The following is a 21,469-nucleotide window of genomic DNA, read 5'->3' as shown; positions in this document are numbered from 1 at the left end:
GGAGACAGGGTGTAGAAAGAGTGTAGACCTACCTGCATGTCGGAGGCCAGGGTCTCGTAGGTATCCCGGAGGCAGTGCCAGTTCTGTCTGCCCAGGGTCATGGCCACACCGGGCAGGCTGTAGGCACAATGCTTGGCGATCTCCATGTCCACCGTCTGGGCTCTGGAAGGGTCCGTCATGGACAGGTACTGGTCCAGCAGGGCCTGGGGTATCACGTCCTGATGCTTGGATTTCTTCTCATCCTCTGGACTGAAGCTGCTGTCGCTCAGCTCAGAGTCATCACCGTGGCTCATCTGCAGGGTCGAGGTTCGGCTCTACAGATACACACCAAGATTAACCACGGTCAAACATGACAACCCTGTACCCTTTTCTCTGAAGGCGTGACATCACCCCCCCACCCCAAAAAGGTAGGCCTCCACCACCCATTCCCCCTCACCTCCATGTCTGAGTGGTCTCCTATGAGGGGCATTTGGTGCACTCCAAAGGGGTTGTCGTGGTGGTGTCCCCCCTTGCTGTCCTGGGGCTCCAGGAAGGCATCCTTTAGGTGAGAGTCCATGGTGGTGGCTCTCAGAGCAGCCGTCAGGACTTCCACTTGTGCTGCAGGGAGGGAAGGAAAGGAGACATGGATGAGAGTGTATAAACTTTGAGGCATGTGTGTGTGTGTGTGTGTGTGTGTGTGTGTCTTTGTCAAACAGGCGTTCTCTGTGCCGTATTTACACATCCTTCATTAGACAACAGTAGGCCTTTATCTGGGTGTCAGATAGCTCAGCTGTATTGCGTATCCAGTATTCCTAGATATTATGAAAGGTGTACCAAATGGGTCCATTGTGGGTCCTGTACTTTTTACATGAACAATATCGACTTGTCCCTATAAACTTGTAACCTTCATGCCGATGATGCTGTTGTGTATGCCATTTCCCCCATGGTTGACCCGGCTATATCTGAAATACATTATGCCTACATTGTTTTTGCCCTAACACTACACAGCTGATTCAAATTATCAAAGTTTGATTAGTTGAATCAGCTGTGTAGTGTATTACAGAGGACCGAGTTTGGGAAACACTGTTCTATAGAAATAGGTCCTGCCTCTCCCTAAATAGTAGAAAGCAGATTATTCAGTCAACGTTCCCATCGGCGCTAGACTATGGCGACATCTACAATCGTGGCCAAAAGTTGAGAATGACAAATATTAATTTTCACAAAGTTTGCTGCTTCAGTGTCTTTAGAAATGTTTGTCAGACGTTACTATGGAATACTGAAGTATAATTACAAGCATTTCATAAGTGTCAAAGGCTTTTATTGACAATTACATGAGGTTGATGCAAAGAGTCAATATTTGCAGTGTTGACCCTTTTTTTTTCAAGACCTCTGCAATCCGCCCTGGCATGCTGTCAATTAACTTCTGGGCCACATCCTGACTGATGGCAGCCCATTCTTGCATAAACAATGCTTGGAGTTTGTCAGAATTTGTGGGGTTTTGTTTGTCCATCCACCTCTTGAGGATTGACCACAAGTTCTCAGTGGGATTAAGGTCTGGGGAGTTTCCTGGCCAAAGACCCAAAATATCGATGTTTTGTTCCCCGAGCCACTTAGTTATCACTATGGTCTTATGGCAAGGTGCTCCATCATGCTGGAAAAGGCATTGTTCATCACCAAACTGTTCCTGGATGGTTGGGAGAAGTTGCTCTCGGAGGATGTGTTGGTACCATTCTTTATTCATGGCTGTGTTCTTAGGCAAAACTGTGAGCCCACTCCCTTGGCTGAGAAGCAACCCCACACATGAATGGTCTCAGGATGCTTTACTGTTGGCATGACACAGGACTGATGGTAGCCCTCACCTTGTCTTCTCCGGACAAGCTTTTTTCCGGATGGTCCTTTTGTGGCAGGGCTGAAATGCAGTGGAAATGTTTTTTTGGGGATTCAGTTCATTTGCATGGCAAAGAGCAACTTTGCAATTAATTGCAATTCATCTGATCACTCTTCATAACATTCTGGAGTATATGCAAATTGCCATCATACAAACTGAGGCAGCAGACTTTGAAAATGAATATTTGTGTCACTCAAAACTTTTGGGCACGACTGTATATGAACGCAGCGGCCACTTCCGTAAAGCCTTTAGTTTAGATGCTCTTATTATGGGCAAATTATTTAAACTTATCACTGCATACTCTACTAGATCGTTTTTAATCAATTTAATACATTTTAGAATAAGGCTGTAACGTAACAAAATGTGGAAAAAGTATAGAGTTCTGAATACTTTCCGAAGGCACTGTATAGATATATACAGTACCAGTCAAAAGTTTGTACACCTACCCATTCAACAGTTGTTCTGTATTTATACTATATTCTACATTGTAGCATAATATTAAAGACATCAAAACTATGAAATAACAAATATTGAATCATGTAGTAAACAAAAATCTAAATATATTTGAGATTCTTCCAAGTAAATAAATCACAGACCGTGGCACCAGTAAAGCCCCACCACACCATCACACCTCCTCCTCCATGCTTCACGGTGGGAACCACACATGCGGAGATCATCCGTTTACCTACTCTGCGTCTCGCAATGACACGGTGGTTGGAACCAAAAATCTCAAATTTGGAACAAGGACAGATGTCCATTGTTTGTGTTTCTTGGTCCAAGCAAGTYTCTTCTTATTGGTGTCCTTTAGTAGTGGTTTCTTTGCAGCAATTGGACCATGAAGGCCTGATTCACACAGTCTCCTCTGAACAGTTTATGTTGAGATGTGTCTATTACTTGAACTCTGAAGCATTTATTTGGGCTGCAATCCAAGGTAACTAATGAACTTATCCTCCGCAGCAGAGGTAACTCTGGATCTTTCCTGTGGAGGTCCTCATGAGAGAATGCCAAGAGTGTGCAAAGCTGTCATCAATGTGCCTCCTTGAAGAATATATTTTCATTTGTTTACCACTTTTTTTGGTTACTACATGATTCCATGTGTTATTTCATAGTTTTGATGTCTTCACTACTACTCTACAATGTAGAAAATAGTAAAAAAGGAAAACCCTTGAACGAGTAGCTGTGTCCAAACTTTTGACTGGTATTGTATGCGTGCATGTTTTTTTGGGTTGGGAGCAATCCCGCCTCGCAGGGGCTGTGGAGGTGCTTGCTACGCCACTGCTTATAACTATACATTAAGTAGAACTATAAGAAATCTAAGATGTGTCAAATTATATCCAGCTCTGTAGTTGAAATAGTGCCCCTTGTGCGCACATTTGGTAATACCGTACACCCCCAGTATGGTACAGAAACCGTATGAAAATCTGGATCCCGCCCAACCCTAACACAACCAAGTTGAATATGCATTGTTCATCAAGCCAATGCATTTCTTACCTGCCACTAGTGCGAGATCATGTAGAGATTTAAAGTCATGTGTGCCCCATTTTAGAAACGGAAAATCTCAGGAGAGACTCCACTGGAATTGAACTGCTATAATGATATTTCCCACACAGTAGTGATCTGTAGTATAGGCCTGGCCTATGAGTTGAGTTTTTCCATGCAGTATGATGGATTGCATCTACAGGCAGCACAAGTAGGCTCACAAATACAAGAGGATTGCAGGAAAAGCTGTGTCATAAAACAGCTTTAGTTTGAAGCTTCTTTCCAGTGCTTTTTTGTAACCTCTGACAACACCCTTAGTTTCATTGTGTGATTCATGACATCAATATACTGGTACACCTCTCACAATTTCTCTATTTACTGCCTCTCAGTCCCAAAAATATCCTCCCGTTTGTATTGTGTAGAATAGCCAGGCGCCAGCAGGCTGCTAACCTCAGTGCTAACCTCACATGCCAAAGCGACATCAAGGGTTTCCTTCCACCGATAACACAGTTGACTGGACTCGAGGTCTAACCTCTCAAAGCGTTGGCCTATAGCGCTAGCCTCTGAGCTCTACCACCCAAAACTACATGTGAAACATTGCTGGGGTTAGCTTGGAAAAGACAGGTTGTCACTTTATTGCCMAAGGGAATTCACACGCCATGACAACTTCTTCCTAGCAGAATTACATACAGCCTACAACACACTAATAGCCACTGTCTCTGAATGGACACAACCCCACGTATTTCAAGTGACCAAAATAACCACCTCGAGTTAAATTATATGGTGTTTTAGTAAGCAGCTTATCTTGACCCCAGCTGTAGTGTAAACCTCTAATAGTGAAGTAAAGCTGAAGCTTCATAGACACACAAAGCTCACCTTTCACGTCAGGGTCATCAATATGAGGCTCCAGGTTTTCAATCAGCTCTTCCAGCTGTTTCCGGTCCAGGACGGGTGCCGAGGCCTTAGTCTTGCCCTGACTGGAGGAGCCATAACTGGGGGACTCCTGCTGGCCGCTTTCCCCATGCTGGAGCAGCTCCATGTCCAGGTCCATCTCAGCGATGGGCATCCTCCAGAAGTGGAAGGAGTTGTAGAGCTCCTGCTCGGGGATATTGTCCTGAGGACTGACAGATGGGGATTCCTCTACTGGCTCAGACAAGGATGAGGGCTCAGATATGTCTGCTGGTGAGTCATCCTTCTCAGAGGTTGTGTGCTTCTCAGGTGGCTGTGGCTCATTCTCAGTATCCCCTGAAGGGGCTTCCTCCTCCTCCCGAGCACCTGCTGTGTCAGAGGAGTCGGGGGTTAGCGAGGAAGGCTCCTTCTTGCGCTTCTCGCCACAGAGGCACTCTGGAACTATGTCGGCATCCTCGCAGCACGGTCCACCGTCCGAGGCGTCCATCAAGGCCTCCGCCGCCTGCTCCCCACCCCCCTCCTCTGCCACATCCACTCCTTCTACCTCCTCTGTCCGGCACAACACCCCCCCCCCCAGGTCCCCTGTCGAAATGCAGTCCTGCTGTGGACAACCCTCCTCTTGGTTGCCATTTGTGCATGCAGGCAAGTCCTCCCCCTGCCTCTGAGAGTAATTCTCTGTGTTAGCCCTTAGGGAGGGGTCTGTAGAGTCTGGGTTCCGTGGTTTCTCTTCAGTACTGGGGGAGAGAGAGGAAGCTAGTTACAAACAAAGCAGTTAAAATCTCAAGCTTGGTGGATTTTCTTCAGAATGAAAGGATCCAGCCATTCATGTAAATTCCCTTTTAGATGCCTGCTCAAAAGACCAACAATAGCTGCACCTGTTCTGTGGGTGGACACAGTAGCACTCGCCCACCTCCCCCTCTCTGAAGTACTGGCCCACACTGTTGGGGCTGGCGAACGTGGAGATGAACTGGCCCAGCGACTGGAAGGCAGCCTGACGCACCTGAGAGACACACACAGTAAGAGACAAGAGGTCCAGGAACAAATGAGTACGACAATTACTTCCACTCATTTAGCAGACACTCTTGTAGAGAAGTAAGTAGCCAAGCTGTGCGTTCAAATAAGGAGGCAGAGAAAAGCATGTCATGGCATGTCAGCCGTGCTTAAAAAAATAAAATTAAACTCCCTGTCAATTTTCCATAATGGTGGGAAAACTGGGCTAACTATTGTTAAATAATCCCTACTACCACCAGGCCTTGCAGTAAAACACATTTTCTCTAAAAAGTGCTTTACTTGCAGCATGAACAATGGCATTCTAGCCCCAGGTCAATGTTTAATGCCTATGCTAAAAGTATTTACCAACGGAGGGGTATCCTACGAAGCAGGTTTTGAGGAGTTAGCGAGGTAACTTTGGTCAAATCTGTGTTCAACACATGGTAACAGGTCATACGAAAGTGGCTGACTTTTTAGTCAGGTAAATTTCTATGGCAACAAATTCTTCAGAACTAACATGCTCCGGGGAAGGCTAACTCCACTTAGCCTGAATGAAATGACTGAGCCATGAGTTGAGGACCAATGAAATCAGATTCCACCCTCTTGCAAAGACTGCATTATCATCCCCTTCATTTGAGGAAGACTGATTAAATATTTCATTAAATCAAAAAGTTTTTTTTGTGTGTTAAAAAATACTGAAGTTAAAATCACATTACAGATTTAGTGATGACAGAACGCCTTTTAAACTTCATGCACAGTAAGGAATTCAATAATTTTATCGATAGGAATAAGGGAAAAGGTGGTTGTGCATTAAGCACACCAAAGTCGGCACTTCAACAAGCCTATTTCACACCATAGCCTGATGAATTTGCAATTTAACTTTTCTTTCATTTCAGCACAAATTAAAATGTGGCACTGACTCGCCCATAGATTGATGTTCAGCATTGTCTCAATGAAGAGTTCAGTGTTCGACTAGCCACGTGCAACATGCATGCACAGTTACAAGCCTGCTAGAGTGAAACGGCAGGCTGGACGAGCAATATCCAACTCCATAGTACGGATGAAACCTGAACTGGAATGTCAAGCTAACAAGCTGGTTAGCTTTTGAAAACCCAGAGTAATTCTAGATTGCTTCGTAGGATACCCCTCAGGTTGTGGGTTGCCAAATGGCAGAAATCCCCCTTTCTGTTGAGTGCTCACCCAACGGGAGGGGTCACTGATGAGGCTGATGAAGAGCGAGGAGAGCTTGGTCCTGCGCACTTCCTGCGAGGTGGATGAGGAAACGGTCATGAAGCACTCAGCACAGGCCTTCCTCACCCCCCACACGTTGTCCGAGCAGAGCTGGAAAAAGCGGGGCAGCTGGACAGGAAAGGAGAGAGGTGGGAGAGAAAGGGAAGGCAGAAAAAAAAAAAAAACAGTTTCAGTTAGTCAGAGCTTGAAATGCCCTTTCCTTGTCGCACACACACACACACACACACACAGAGAGACAGAGACAGAGAGAGTCAATGTGTCACCCGTTACAATCTCAATGCCACAATACAGTTGCAACAGAGAACAATACACAGAGTGCAGAGAAATACTGACAATAGTGGCAGTTGGGAATGACATTAGGAGCAATAGTAGCTTCTGGCTGTCAGATTACTCATGAGAGTAAACCCTGGTGTGACAAGGCTAACAAGTCAGTTGGCTGAGAATGAAACCAAAAGAGGTCAACATGTACCAGGAGTTCCTCTGTCGCATCTCCTCCGACAACACTGCAAATGTCACCAAAGTTTGCTGCACAAACCTGCCATAAAACACACAGAAAAACAAACATCTAAAACATTGACTTAAAGCCCACGCAGATGTAACAATACATTAAACAAAAAAGCTGAAAAGACCAACAGACAGTGGGACAACCACTGCCTGGGAGTGGTCTAATCCAGGGTTGTGTTCATTACGGCACACAACAGAAAGCGTAAAAAATTGTAACAGATAACAATTTCAGGTAGTCCCTCGTGTTTCAGTCCGTTTTCATCCATTTGGTGGCGAATGAACACAACCCTAGACTCTACTGACCTTGCGTACGTGGAACATCCTGCAGTCGCAACACATCTCACAGAAGCGGGGCAGGAAGAGGCGCTCGGTGATGTCCTTGCCCACCATGGGGGCCATCTTACAGATGATCTACAGACACATATGCAGAGAAAAAAAATCAAGTCTGTCAGCATCCTCACACTGCATGAGGTTAGGCCATATCACAAAAACACTACCTGTGTCCTATGGACAGCTTTGAAATACTCTTGCCTTGCACTATCTGCAGAAGGACAAACATTCATTTGTATGCTGGCTGCAGCCTACCTCTGTATATCATATCTATTGTAAATAGCAAGCCAGATAAAACAAAGGGGTCAACCTCATGACATAAAATGCTAATGTTTTAAAGTAGCATATCTTAAAGTGGCACACTGATTGCTTGGTAATATAACAATGTGGTGTGAGCATCATGTTACGAAAAAACTGCTCCATACTACATTTCCTCACACTCGTACTTCTGAAAAAAAATTAACTATTCCCTATGTAGTGCACTACTTTTGACCAGAACCCATAAAAAAAGTACTTAAGTAGTGCACTATATAGGGAATAGGGTGCCACGTGACTCACGGCCATGGCTTCTGTCTTGACGTCGTCATTGCTGTCAGGGGCGGTCAGGTCCACCAGGACAGGGCACACCAGGGTCTCAATGTCCCCCCTCTCAATCAGCTCCTGCTCCAGCAGCACCAGCAGGGCTGCCTGGCTGGTCTTTCTGACCTGGGGAGACATCACAATCACTATATAGAAGTTATTAATAACATTAGTAAAATATTAGATTTGCAATGAAATGTTTCTTTTCACAGCTTAATTCACCATTCAAAAAAGTTAAATAGGTGTACATTTAACGTGTCAATGGCCATATACAGGCATCTGAAAAGTTGAACAGGTAAACCCAGCAAAAAAAAAAACGTCCTCTCAATTAACTGCGTTTATTTTCAGATAACTTAACATGTGTAAATATTTGTATGAACATAAGATTAAACAACTGAGACAGAAACTGAACAAATTCCACAGACATGTGACTAACAAATGGAATAATGTGTCCCTGAACAAAGGGGGGGCTCAAAATCAAAGAGTCAGTATCTGGTGTGGCCACCAGCTGCATTAAGTACTGCAGTGAATCTCCTCCTCATGGACTGCACCAGATTTGCCAGTTCTTGCTGTGAGATGTTACCCCACTCTTCCACCAAGAAATCTGCAAGTTCCCGGACATTTCTGGGGGGGGAATGGCCCTAGTCCTCACCCCCCGATCCAACAGGTCCCAGACGTGCTCAATGGGATTGAGATCCGGGCTCTTCCCTGGCCATGGCAAAACACTGACATTTCTGTCTTGCAGGAAATCGCGCACAGAACGAGCAGTATAGCTGGTGGGTCATGTCGGGATGAGCCTGCAGGAAGGGAGCCACATGAGGGAAGAGGATGTCTTCCCTGTAATGCACAGCGTTGAGATTGCCTGCAATGACAACAAGCTCAGTCCGACGATGCGGTGACACACCGCCCCAGACCATGACGGACCCTCCACCTCCAAATCGATTCCGCTMCAGAGTACAGGCCTCAGTGTAAAGCGCATTCCTTTGACGATAAACACGAATCCGACCATCACCCCTGGTGAGACAAAACCGAGACTCGTCAGTGAAGAGCACTTTTTGCCAGTCCTGTCTGGTCCAGCRACGGTGGGTTTGTGCCCATAGGCGATGTTGTTGCCGGTGATGTCTGGTGAGGACCTGCCTTACAACAGGCCTACAAGCCCTCAGTCCAGCCTCTCTCAGCCTGTTGTGGACAGTCTGAGCACTGATGGAGGGATTGTGCGTTCCTGGTGTAACTCGGGCAGTTGTTGTTGCCATCCTGTACCTGTCCCGCAGGTGTGATGTTAGGATGTACCGATCCTGTGCAGAGGTTGTTAAACGTGGTCTGCCACTGCAAGGACGATCAGCTGTCCGTCCTGTCTCCCTGTAGCGCTGTCTTAGGCGTCTCACAGTACCGACATTGCAATTTATTGCCCTGGCCACATCTGCAGTCCTCTTGCCTCCTTGCAGCATGCCTAAGGCATGTTCATGCAGATGAGCAGGGATCCTGGGCATCCTTCTTTTGGTGTTTTTCAGAGTCAGTAGAAAGGCATCTTTAGTGTCCTAAGCTTTCATAACTGTGACCTTAATTGCCTACCATCTGTAAGCTGTTAGTGTCTTAACGACCGTTCCACAGGTGCATGTTCATTAATTGTTTATGGTTCATTGAACCAAAGTGTTTAAACCCTTTACAATGAAGATCTGTGAAGATTTTTACAAATTATCTTTGAAAGACAGGGTCCTGAAAAAGGGACGTTTCTGTTTTTGCTAAGTTTATGATAAACACTGAGGGATAATGTAATGAATTGTCACACGCCTCCTTTACCTGGTTGTTCTGGTCAGCCAGGTATCTCACGACGATCGGTAGCAAGTATTTAGAGAAGGCAAACGGAATGGAAGGTCTGTTCTCTTGACAGAAAATGGCGATGTGAGGAACTTGCTCCATTAGCTCTGCTCTTACAGTGGGCTCTGAAAGAGAAAGGTCATCCATTTAAAAAAGATATATATATATTTTATAAACAGTAGAAAAGGGCCCAATGAAGTCTGAAGATCAAAGGCCTTTTAAAAACAAAATAATCTGGTTTCATCAGACAGCAGCACAAGTGCTCAACAATGAGTGAACCCTGGCTGGATGATGAAACCAGATCCTTTGGTCATTTAAAACAGGCCTTTGGGGACACAATCTCTCTGGACAAATATAATGATATCCCCCTCTGTCCATAGGGAGGATATAATTTGTCCTGACAGAGAGATTGTCTGCAGAAATAGTTACATTTTCTTAACTTCTGATGTGAATTTAGGTAGGCCTACATTTGAATGAAATACATCAATCCCCACTAATAAATAGAGTGGGTTTAGGCTGGGTTTCTGTACAGCACTTTGAGATATCAGCTGATGTAAGAAGGGCTATATAAATACATTTGATTTGAGTAGAATATTTCCCAGGCTTGCCCAACAGCACACCCACTGACCTGAAACACTAGGGGAAAACACTTTTTTTTTTTTTATATGTACATTATTATTAACGATATTCATGATGAAGTTGTTTTAAAACATGTCCACTGACTGACTAAGGTCCCCTCTGGTCAGTGTACTCCAGGGTTGAGGGCCTTGGTTGCTGCTCTAATGTATGCATGCACCATTAAGCAGGGCTTATGTTCTGTTATAATCTCCACCCGGCACAGCCAGAAGAGGACTGGCCCACCCCTCATAGCCTTGTTCCTCTCTAGGTTTCTTCCTAGGTTCTGGCCTTTCTAGGGAGTTTCTCCTAGCCACTGTGCTTCTACACCTGCATTGCTTGCTGTTTGGGGTTTTAGGCTGGGTTTCTGTACAGCACTTTGTGACATCAGCTGATGTAAGAAGGGCTTTATATATAAATTTGATTGATTGGCTACTGCATTACGCCATCATGCCCTGCGCTTACAAGGACACTGCTAGTCCACTAGCCTACATTCAGGGAATGTACAAAAAAAACTGAGTTATCACAGCTAATAACACCCAATCCCTACCATTTCCCCATGGCCCTAACACTTCGATGTCTGACTCCAACAGGCTCCTGAACAGCTTCTATCCCCAAGCCATAAGACTGACAAATAGCTAACAAAATGGCTACACAGACTACGTAAAGTATTTGTCCCATGTTTCATGAGCTGAAATAAAAGATCACAGAAATGTTCCATACGCACAAAAAGCTTCTCTCAAATGTTATGCAGAAATGTGTTTACATCCCTGTTAGTGAGCATTTCTTCTTTGCCAAAATAATCCATCCACCTAACAGATTCAACAGCATGATCATTACACAGATGCACCTTGTGCTGGGGACAATGAAAGGCCACTAAAAATTTGCAGTTGTGTCACAAAAATGCCACAGATGTCTCAAGTATTGAGGGAGCATACAAATTGGCATGCTGACTGCAGGAACGTCCATTTCTCTACCATAAACTGCCTCCAACGTAATTTTTGAGAATTTGGCAGTATGTCTAACTGGCCTCACAACCGAAAACCACTGCTGGTGTCAATGTTGTGAACAGAGTGTCCCATGGTGGCGGTAGGTTTATGGTATGGGCAGGCATAAGCTACGGACAACAAACAATTGCATTTTATGGATTTGAAAGCACAGAAATACTGTGACCAGATCCTGAGGCCCATTGTGAGGCAGATGCATATCTGTATTCCCAGTCATGTGAAATCAATAGATTAGGACCTAATGAATTTAATTATTTCAATTGACTGGTTTCTTCATATGAACTGTAACTCAGTAAAATCGTTGAAATTGTTGATCAGTATAAATATGGTATTGGAACTGATCCTGTATATAGTTTACTTACTTTCTCATTTTTGTTCTACCTTGTGTTATTTTTAGTACTACATTGATTACAGTGTTGGATTTAGAGCTTGCAAGAAAGGCATTTCACTGTACTTGTGCACATGACATCAAAATGTGAAACTTGGCCGATCTGAACGGCCTGGATAGGTAGAAGCAGTGGTGCACCTTCCACTATATTGCTTAGCATGCCTCCACCTTACAGATCTACAAACATCGAAGGGTTAGGGCCAAGGGGGGGTTGAACAGGGACCGGCTGTAAAAGTAAGGCCCGAATGCATTTCACCCGTTTGAAATGGCAGCCAGGTGCAGTAAACAGTCAGTTAAATACACCGCTCCATCAAACATTTATAGGCCTCTCTCTGCACTGGTGACCAGCTAAGGAGAACAGGCTGGCTACTTAATGACACAGAAATAGGGGCATGTCCAGAGCATGCAGACACACGACAGACACAGGTTTGGCGTTTTCAATTCAGTGAACTGTTAAATATGAAAACAGACACGTCTCATTCAGCAATGGGGTCTTACCTGAGTCATCGGCCAGTCGGCCCACTCTCTCCAAGACAGTGATACAGTCCCGCTCATCCTCATTTACAGCTTTAAGTGTGTCCAACAAACTTCGCGCCACCATTTGTCTGGAATTCACACAATAACAAGCAGGCATAAAAATAAACCATTTTACTATTATCCAGAATAAATGTAAAAAGTCTGCAAAAGTGTATGTTCTAATAATGTTCCATTGGATAGCTACCTGTTAAAAATGTTTTCGCTAGCCACRTATTTATCCAATCTTCCAAGAGGAGTCAGCATCTCATCTTGCGATACAAAGTCCAAGGCTGAAGGTATAATAATGATGTCAGACTCTGAGTTGTAGTCATCCACACCAACTATTAAAGACATTGGAAATATTGTGCATGAGAGGCACCCACCACCACCCAGACAGGCCGGTGAGTGACAGTGATGAGGAACAGTGAATAAAATAACATGACATGCAGTAGTGGCAGAAGCTTGGCACCAATGCTAAAACCATTAGCATATCAGCAGTAGTTAAAAGAATAAGGTCCAACACAAAAAAAGGGCACAGTGAAAATGAYAGATTTGGTGAGAAGAAAACATATGAAATAGGCCTACAATGAACACATCTAAAAATGACAAAATGCACATAGCTTAAAAGCAGGTGTGGATCTGTGGAAGGAAGGTAGTTATATGTAGGTGGACGTATTGCATTTTTACTGTTTTCACAATGGTATGGGTATGTTGCATGATGCACTATTGAAACAAAGCAATCCACCCTCTTGCAACATAAACAACTAGCTTGTACTGTAACAGTGTCTAGTTACTGCAATATGGCACTGCTGGCGGGCGCATGCACGCTGACTTCGGTCACCAGCTGTACAGTGTTTCCCCCAACACATTGGTGCGGCTGGTTTCCAGGTTAAGCGAGCAGTGTGTCAAGAAGAAGGCTTGGTGTGGTTGTGTTTCGGAGCACGCATGGCTCGCGACCATTGACTCTCCCGAGTTCGTACGGGAGTAGCAGCAATGGGACAAGACCAACTACCAATTGGATATCACAAAATTGGGGAGAAAAAGGGGTAAAAATTACAAAAATAAAATATATGGGTGGGTGCGTCAATGTCCCACTTTTGCCAATCTATATTGAAAAAAAAACAAAAAACATGTAAAGTGCTGGTCCCATGTTTTATGAGCTGAAATAAAAGATCACAGAAATGTTCCATACGCACAAAACGCTTATTTCTCTCAAATGWTGTGCACAAATTTGTTTACTTCTCTGTTAGTGAGCATTTCTCCAACATAATACCTGACGGRTGTGGCATTATCAAGAAGCGGATTAAACAACATGATCATTACACAGGCGCACCTAGTGCTGGAGACAATAAAAGGCCAGTTGTCACAAAACACAATAGATGTCTCAAATTGAGGGAGCGTGCAATTGGCACACTGACTGCAAGAATGTCCACCAGAACTTTTGCCAAAAAATGTAGTGTTAATTTATCTACCATATAAACCGCCACCAACGTAATTTTTGTGAATTTTGTAGTATGTTCAACCGGCATAACTACGCCAGCCCAGGACCTTCACATACAGCTTCTTTCCCTCCGGGATCCTCGTAGACCAGCCACCTGGACAGCGAATGAAACAGGAGTATTTCTGTCTGCAATAAAGCCCTTTTGTGGGGATAAACTAATTCTGATTGGATGGCCTGGCTCCCATGGCTGCACCCCTGCCCAGTCATGTGAAATCCATAGATTAGGGCCTAGTGATTTATTTAAATTGACTGATTTCTTTATATGAACTGTAACTCTGTAAAATAGTTAATTGTTGCATTTATAATTTTAGTTCAATATAGCTAGTTGGCTAGTTATGTTTTCATACTAATTTAGTTTGGCTAGCAAACCAAATAATCCAAACCCATTAACATTCCACATCAGAGAGGTTCAGGTTGAGTGACTAGAGTCAAATGGCCCTGAGCGAATTTCATATATGTACGCTAGTCTTTGAAAATAAATCAACAACCTCCCTTCGCTGAGGTAGCTAGCTATCGTGCACGGAAGCTTGGTGGATTGGGTTTGGAACCTAGAGTGCGAGATGTTCAAAATCAAATTGAATACAAARCAGTGAATCGAAACGTGTATTACTGTTAATCTGCTTTACCTGAGCTAGATGGCATCTCTCAAACGGCTAGCTAACTAGCCAATTAGCTTGCTAGCTAGCTGGTTAGTTTATGACCTAACTTCAGCGTGCGCGTGACATAGCGTTAGCTGTTCCAAAACGACTTTTGCAAGCATTTAAATGTATGATGTGAATATACCTCTTTACACATCGAAGAACAGTTCTGTAAATTGCTAAGAAAGGTGACAGTCCAACCCGTATACCCAAGGCCCACTCAGACGACCCACCCATGAACTCCATTGCCGACAGGGCAATTATGTAGCAAGCTAGTTAGTACCCCTAGCAGTAAGAGTTCCACACTGAAAACAGAGGGGAAAACTTACATCCGTCCAACTCCTCCTGTGAATCCTCTTTGAGCAAAGATATATCTGTAAAAACAACCAAAAACGGAATGAAAGGATACTCAATCGATAGCTTAATTGTACTTTCACTCGAAACTTTTAAAATATGGGACGGAAAAAATGTGTTAATAACGCATTTTCCTGAAGCTAATGTAAATAAAGGCTACGTACCCGCCATCTTGTCCTGGTCCTACATTTAAAGTGGTATGGGCAGATGAGGCTTCAACTGGAGAGGGAGAAAATTGGAGCCGCGGTTAAACTGAACAACGAGCGGCTCGGATAGTATCAAATCGGTGAACAAATCACCACTCCACCTAGAGGCGTTGATTGTAAAGTACAACGCCCAATGCATTTTTTTAATCATTTGCTTCAAATTCTGTTCAGTGACTGAATAATAATGTTCTATCTTGTGATATTGTAATTGCTTTGCTTTATCTTGGCCAGGTCGCAGTTGTAATGAGAACTTGTTCTCAACAAGCCTACCTGGTTAAATAAAGGTGAAATAAAAAAAATAAGACATAGTCAAATATGGTGGATTAATTAAGAGTGTTCACTCAGGCCATTTACCAGCATCAATGTGTGAATGTAATGTAATGCTTGATTCTACTGRTGGAAGTGATCATTTCCCGATTTCGTGTACCATGAACGTTGATGTTACTATTCCAGACAGGGTACCATTCAGAAGATGGGGCTTTCATAAATCAGACTGGGAAAAGTTTGGTGATCATTGCTTAAAGTCTGTTGGAGAGTTGTCTTTAGAGAGGCCGGTTGATGTACTGGATGTGCTGCCTCTGTGACCTCACTGATTTTGAGTGCTGCGAATTTATATGTACCAGTAAGTGAAGTGGGTGAGAAAAGGAAGGTGGTCCCATGGAGGACTGAAGAATGCACTGTGGCTATTCGAAAAATAAATATGGCTTAGAGTGTTGCAGAGGAATATGACTCCTAAGAATCTACTTGATTTCTAAAGGAAGAATGCTTTAGTACGTAGGATCATTAAGTCTGTCAAGAGAAATGCATGGAAACAGTTCTGCTCTACAATAGGCAGGTACTGAACTGGGGGATGTATGATCTATGTTGAAGAAGATGACTAGAGGACGCAAGTCCACTCTAATTCCAGTTTTGGTTATGGGTATAAAAATGGCCGTAACTGATAAAGGAAAAGCTGACTTGTTGGGGAAGACATTTGCTAGGGTACATAGTGGGTTACTTTGGATGAAGTATATAAGCAATGCAGATGTGAGATTTTAAATGCTCATGTTAATGTGTATAAGAAAAGGGATACTGTTGACTCTTCTTTGGATGCAGTTTTTACCATATATGAGATGTGTTCAGCCTTAATAGGCTGTGAATATACAGCCCCAGGTCATGATGAGTTGTGCTATGTAATGTTTAAGCATCTACCTGAAGAGGTCATTCATGTTCTCCAGGGATTATTTAATATGATTTGGAGTGAGGGAGTTATACCTTCTGGTTGGAAACGTTTAGTAATGTTACTTTTTGTAAAGCCTGGTAAGGACCCTTCATGTGCTGATAGTTAGAGACCAATAGCACTGACCTCTAACATGTGTAAAATGATGGAAAAGATGATAGTCAACAGATTGTCATATTTCTTGGAACATAGAGGTTTATTAAGTCAATGTCAAAGTGGTAAACGTAGATCTACTTTGAATGCATTAGTAAAGGTGAGCAATGAAGTTTAAAAAACTCTGGTCATGAAAGAAGTAATGGCTACTGTCTTTTTTTACATTGAAAAGGCTTATGCCACTATGTGGAGAGAAAGCCTACTGATTAAGATGGAAATACTTGGTATTGGTGGGAGATTATATAACTGGGTTTTGGCCTTCTTATTTAATTACTCTTTTTGGGTTAAAATAGAATACATTTTATCTGATGCCTATGGAGAAGACACGGCAGTGCTATCAGCAGTTGTGCCCCACCTGTTTTGATCCCTACATTTGTTTTTTTCTTGGGCTTGCCTGTTTTGCATGTTATTTTGGCATTAATACGTGTCACATATCAGTTTGCAAACAATGTAAAAAAAWATATATATCATTGAGTTAATAAAGCCGCATACAAACATGGTCTTTTTTTGTTTTCTTGAGTAAGGCAGCTCCAAAATTCATGTGTTTCAGCCTAGCTCAGTGCTTTCTGTGGTGGTGGGGCAAGCCAGCAGAAAATACAGAGCATTGCGCCAAGTCTAAGGGTAGGGATAGAAAATWYAAGCTCCTTGGGTGCTGCCATAGAATTACATTAGAAGTACCCATCCAAGAAGGCTCAAGGTCATTGGCCACAAATAAAATAACATCAAATCACGTTATATGTACAKTAGCTTTGATTGGACTGATCATGTCAACATCATACTTTCAAAAATCTTAGCTAGCAGTCATCATCATGAATCAAGTCAACAATCTACTGGCAAATCCTTTTTAATCCTTGTCATATGAAGAGAAATAATGAAGATAAATTATAGATAAACATAAACATTACACAACAAGTTGTAAATCGCAAATTCAACAATGAGTTGTTTGGAAGGAATCAGTGAGCATTGCATTGCATTGCACTGCAAAGCAATCACTAACCTGCTATTCAGTGGAGTGGCTCTGTGGTCCCAAATCTGGGATTAAGGGTCTCTTTCCCAAGTCAAAGAAGCATGATTTGAGCCACGCTCAAAACAACTGTTAACTCTGAACTGCGAAAACTTGACTTCTGTGAGTTCAAGACAACTGGGAAGTCAGGAATAAACGAGCTCCGACTGGGAAAATATGTTTTGAATGGTCATCCAACTCGGAATTGTAAATCTGGCCTCTTTCTAGAGCTACAAAGATCAATGACGTCATCATGATTCGACCTTGTTTTTTTCTGAGTTCCCAGTTGTTTTGAAAGCACCATATATCCAGAGAATGGCAGACATTGATGACAAAATGTGCCCAAGAAGGACCGTCGCGCAACCTTCCTATTCAAGTGAGCACAGAACAACAAGGTGAGTCCAAAAATGTATTCTATGCTGATGCATAAATTATGTATTATGCCAGGGAGCAATGTATACTGTAGCTAAGAAAGTAATACTAAGTGTATGTTGTGTAGTAAGATGTTAGTAGCCCATGTGCCTCACCCTAATAATTTGGTATGTTTATCCTTTAATTTTGCCTACTGTTCTGACTTGGTGGTGCACATGTAGCCTATAACCTGTTTTAGAGAAATGTAATCATTGAATATTGTAAGAGATTTCATTGTCTGCCTGATATGCCCCCTTTATTTATTTATCTCACGGTTCTGACTTGGTGTACAGGGAGAACACTGTAAGAATGGCCAATGTTCTGAATTCTGTCGATGTACAGTACGTTTCAAAAGTGCTAAACACATAATTATATTGACTACGTCCGTCCTAGCTCGCTCATTAATGTCTTAATCTAAATTACTTGTCTGCTTGTTGTTCGTTCCCTTATGCCATAGTTTGTACATCTCAATTGTCATTAGAAACCACACTTGTTTAAGCAAGTCAGCCATCTCAGCTATGTTTTTTTAATAGCCAGTAAAGGAGGCTGAATTAACTGTTTCGCTGCCAGGCAAGGCTCCGCTGATAGCCAGGTGTAGCAGTGGTAAAATGTTGGGACAGCTTTATGTAGGCCGTTTGTGGGCACCGTTTGTTACTGTTATAGTGCAATTAATGTATTGTTTAGTGTTGTGTGCTGCAGTGACTTTGCTGGCATGCATCCCACCAATATTTACATCGCCACTGGCTATCAGTCCTATTTTGTACAACATTATGATTAACGATGTGTTTTCGAATGTAGGGAGGGGTATTGGGGCTTCGCTATATGCTGATGATGGAGCTATTTGTAAGGTGGGAAGGAATGTCTCATGTGATCAAATTTATAGTGAATGTTGAAAGATTGTCAATTGACTGGGGTTTTAAATTGTTAGTGGCGAAGTCTTGTATGTTCTTCTTGAAGAAAAAAGTTGCTGATAATATACAGTTGTTTCTGTACGGACAGCCTGTGAGGAGGGTTTCTAAGTATAAATATTTGGGTCTATGGTTCAATGAGCGATAGACATGGAAAGATGTAAGAAGTGTAAGAAGGTGATGAATGTTATTCGCTCGGTCTCTGGTTATGAATGGGATGCTGATAGACAACCGTTGATGGATATTTATAGAGCTCTGATCAGGAAGACAATTGATTACGGGTGTATAGTTTATGGAACAGCGGCGAAGACTTGGCTTCAGAGGCTGGACAGAATCCAGTATATAGCTTTAAGGATATGCATTTAAATCAACATCTGTATGTGCCTTACTAGTGGAGGCAGGTGAGATGCCTTTGGATATACGGCGTAAAATAATTGTCATTAGCTTATTGAGTTAAGTAAAATCAAATCAAATTGTATTTGTCACATGCCCCGAATACAGCAGGTGTAGACCTTACCGCGAAATGCTTACTTACAAGCCATTTACTAACAATGCAGTTCAAGAAATAGAGTTAATAAAATATTTAAATAAGCAAAATAAAGAAATCTGATCGAAGAAAAAGTAACACAAGAAATGTACATAACAATAATGAGGCTATATACAGGTGGTACCGGTACCGAGTCTATGTGTGGGGGTACAGGTTATTCGAGGTAATTTGTAAAGTGACTATGCATAGATAATTAACAGTGATTAGCAGCAGTGTAACAACAAGGGGGGGGGGTCAATGTAAATAGTCCGGGTGGCCATTTGATTAGTTTAGTTGTTCAGCAGTCTTATGGCTTGGGGGTATAAGTTGTTAAGGAGCCCTTGCTTCTAGACTTGGCACTCCGGTACCGCTTTCCGTGCTGTACCAGAGTGGGTGACTGGAGTCTTTAACAATTTTTTGGGGCCTTCCTCTGACACCTCCTAGTATATAGGTCCTGGATGTCAGGAAGCTTGGCCCCTGTGATGTACTGGGCCATACACATTACCCTCTGTAGCGCCTTGCGGTCAGATGCCGAGCAGTTGCCATACCAGGCGGTAATGCAACCGGTCAGGATGTTCTCGATGGTGTAGCTGTAGAACTTTTTGAGGATCTGGGGACCCATGCCAAATCTTTTCAGTCTCCTGAGGGGAAAAGGTTTTGTCGTGCCCTCTTCACGACTGTCATGGTATGTTTGGACCATGATAGTTTGTTGGTGATGTGGACACCAAGGAACTGTAAACTCTCGACCTGCTCCACCTCAGTCCCGTCACTGTTAATGGGGGCCTGTTTGGCTCTCCTGTTCCGATAGTCCATGATTAGTCTCTTTGTCTTGCTCACATTGAGGGAGAGGTTGTTGTCCTGGCACCACACGACCAGGTCTCTGACATCCTCCCTGTATGTGTGTTTTGTCCTATATTTTTATTACATTTTTTATTTATTTTTAATCGCAGACCCCGTTCCCGCAGGAAGCCTGTTGCCTTCTGGTAAGCCGTCATAAATAAGAATTTGTTCTTAACTGACTTGCCTAGTTAAATAAAGGTTAAATAACTAAATGAAGTAAAAAAAACAGGTGTAGCCTGAGGCTCTTGGACTGTGACTGAATACACCTTGGCCTGACACCTGGATGTGCCTGCCCCAATCCTACCTGGTCCCACTCTACCTGCTACCTGCCTGTTGCTGCCTCCACTGATTTTACTGCTTGCGTGAGTTACTTGATGTGGAATAGAGTTCAATGTAGTCATGGCTCTATGTAGCCATGAGCCCCACCCTGCCTATTGTAAACCCTTTCTCCATACCATTCCCCCTGTTAAGCAAACGAAAGGGAGAGGCTGTGACTGTAATTGATGTAGTCAATTATTTTTCCAGTCAATTACTTTATTTGATAAACACCCTTTATTGTGTATGTGAGTCCATTTTTGAAGGTTTAATAAAACCTTCATTCAGCGCATGAAATCCATATTTTCATTTATGAAATATTCAACAGACTGAACAGTCATGTACCAATGAGATTAATTAGTTGCATTGCAGTTGTGTGTGGTGTTGTTACCATTCTGTCACGGATACCTCCGGAACTTTCATCACACACACCTGTCCCCTATTCCCACTGATTAGTATTTGTATATATGTGCCCTTTGGCTTCGATTGGGCTGTCCATTATTGTTCCAATGTCCGTTGGTAGTGTGAGTACCTGTGCTATGTTGGGTTGGCTTTCGTGCCACGTATATTGTGCAGATGATTACGGGTCTCGTCCGGTGTGATAATCATTGTGCGATTGTGTATTTATTCGAGATACTCCTCACTCTTTTGTTTGGGTTTCTACCCTGTGTTTTGTATACGTGTTTGTTTGGTCTTCGTCCCCGTGCCTGTACATGGCACGCTGTAAATAAAAAAAACTATTACGCATTCCTGCGCCTGTCTCCCGACCCTTTGCACCAGCGCGACACATTCAGCCTCATCTAGCGATGGTATGGAATAACGGATAACTGACAAAGTACCTCAGTCTTAGGAAATCTTTGGGGAAAGAAGTTACACTTCCAGTTTGCACAAATCTTTATTTGATTTGGTGTGATACACATAGTATAAAAGCATACATTCAATCTAAGCATGTTTTAATTGAAAATGAAAGCATAGTCTTTCTTTATTCACCATTTAAATAAGGAAAGGGCAATACCTGTATTAATGACAAGCAGGCTCAGACAATATCCATAATGACTATAGAGAAAGTACTCACACTTCAAGACTCTATGAACAGATATCTTTTCATAAAGTCATATGGTAAGTAATGAAATACAAGTTTT

General features: G+C 42.9%; 1 protein-coding gene across 6 annotated transcripts in view; it reads right to left on the bottom strand.

Moving 5' to 3' along the window:
- Nucleotides 1-15,034, bottom strand: part of LOC111953406 (serine/threonine-protein phosphatase 4 regulatory subunit 1) — a 24,441-nt gene extending 9,407 nt beyond the window's left edge. The window contains exons 1-13 of one of the 6 annotated variants that reach the window (XR_011474322.1): nucleotides 14,911-15,034; nucleotides 14,722-14,766; nucleotides 12,459-12,594; nucleotides 12,236-12,342; nucleotides 9,710-9,852; nucleotides 7,889-8,035; nucleotides 7,304-7,411; nucleotides 6,966-7,031; nucleotides 6,446-6,604; nucleotides 5,131-5,255; nucleotides 4,223-4,989; nucleotides 437-597; nucleotides 33-314 (exon numbers count right to left, since the gene is read on the bottom strand). Coding sequence is in view for 5 of the 6 variants with exons in the window: in XM_023972651.2 (XP_023828419.1) it covers nucleotides 33-314; nucleotides 437-597; nucleotides 4,223-4,989; nucleotides 5,131-5,255; nucleotides 6,446-6,604; nucleotides 6,966-7,031; nucleotides 7,304-7,411; nucleotides 7,889-8,035; nucleotides 9,710-9,852; nucleotides 12,236-12,342; nucleotides 12,459-12,594; nucleotides 14,722-14,766; nucleotides 14,911-14,917 (2,253 nt within the window). In the remaining variant the exon portion in view is untranslated. The other 5 variants (XM_023972651.2, XM_070435668.1, XM_023972652.2 and 2 more) reach the window with 5 other exon arrangements.
- Nucleotides 15,035-21,469: the final 6,435 nt, after the last annotated feature.

This window comes from Salvelinus sp. IW2-2015, linkage group LG27 (genome assembly GCF_002910315.2).
Source record: "Salvelinus sp. IW2-2015 linkage group LG27, ASM291031v2, whole genome shotgun sequence".
NCBI classification, from domain to species: domain Eukaryota; kingdom Metazoa; phylum Chordata; class Actinopteri; order Salmoniformes; family Salmonidae; genus Salvelinus; species Salvelinus sp. IW2-2015.
This window is presented reverse-complemented; position numbering and strand designations above follow the sequence as displayed.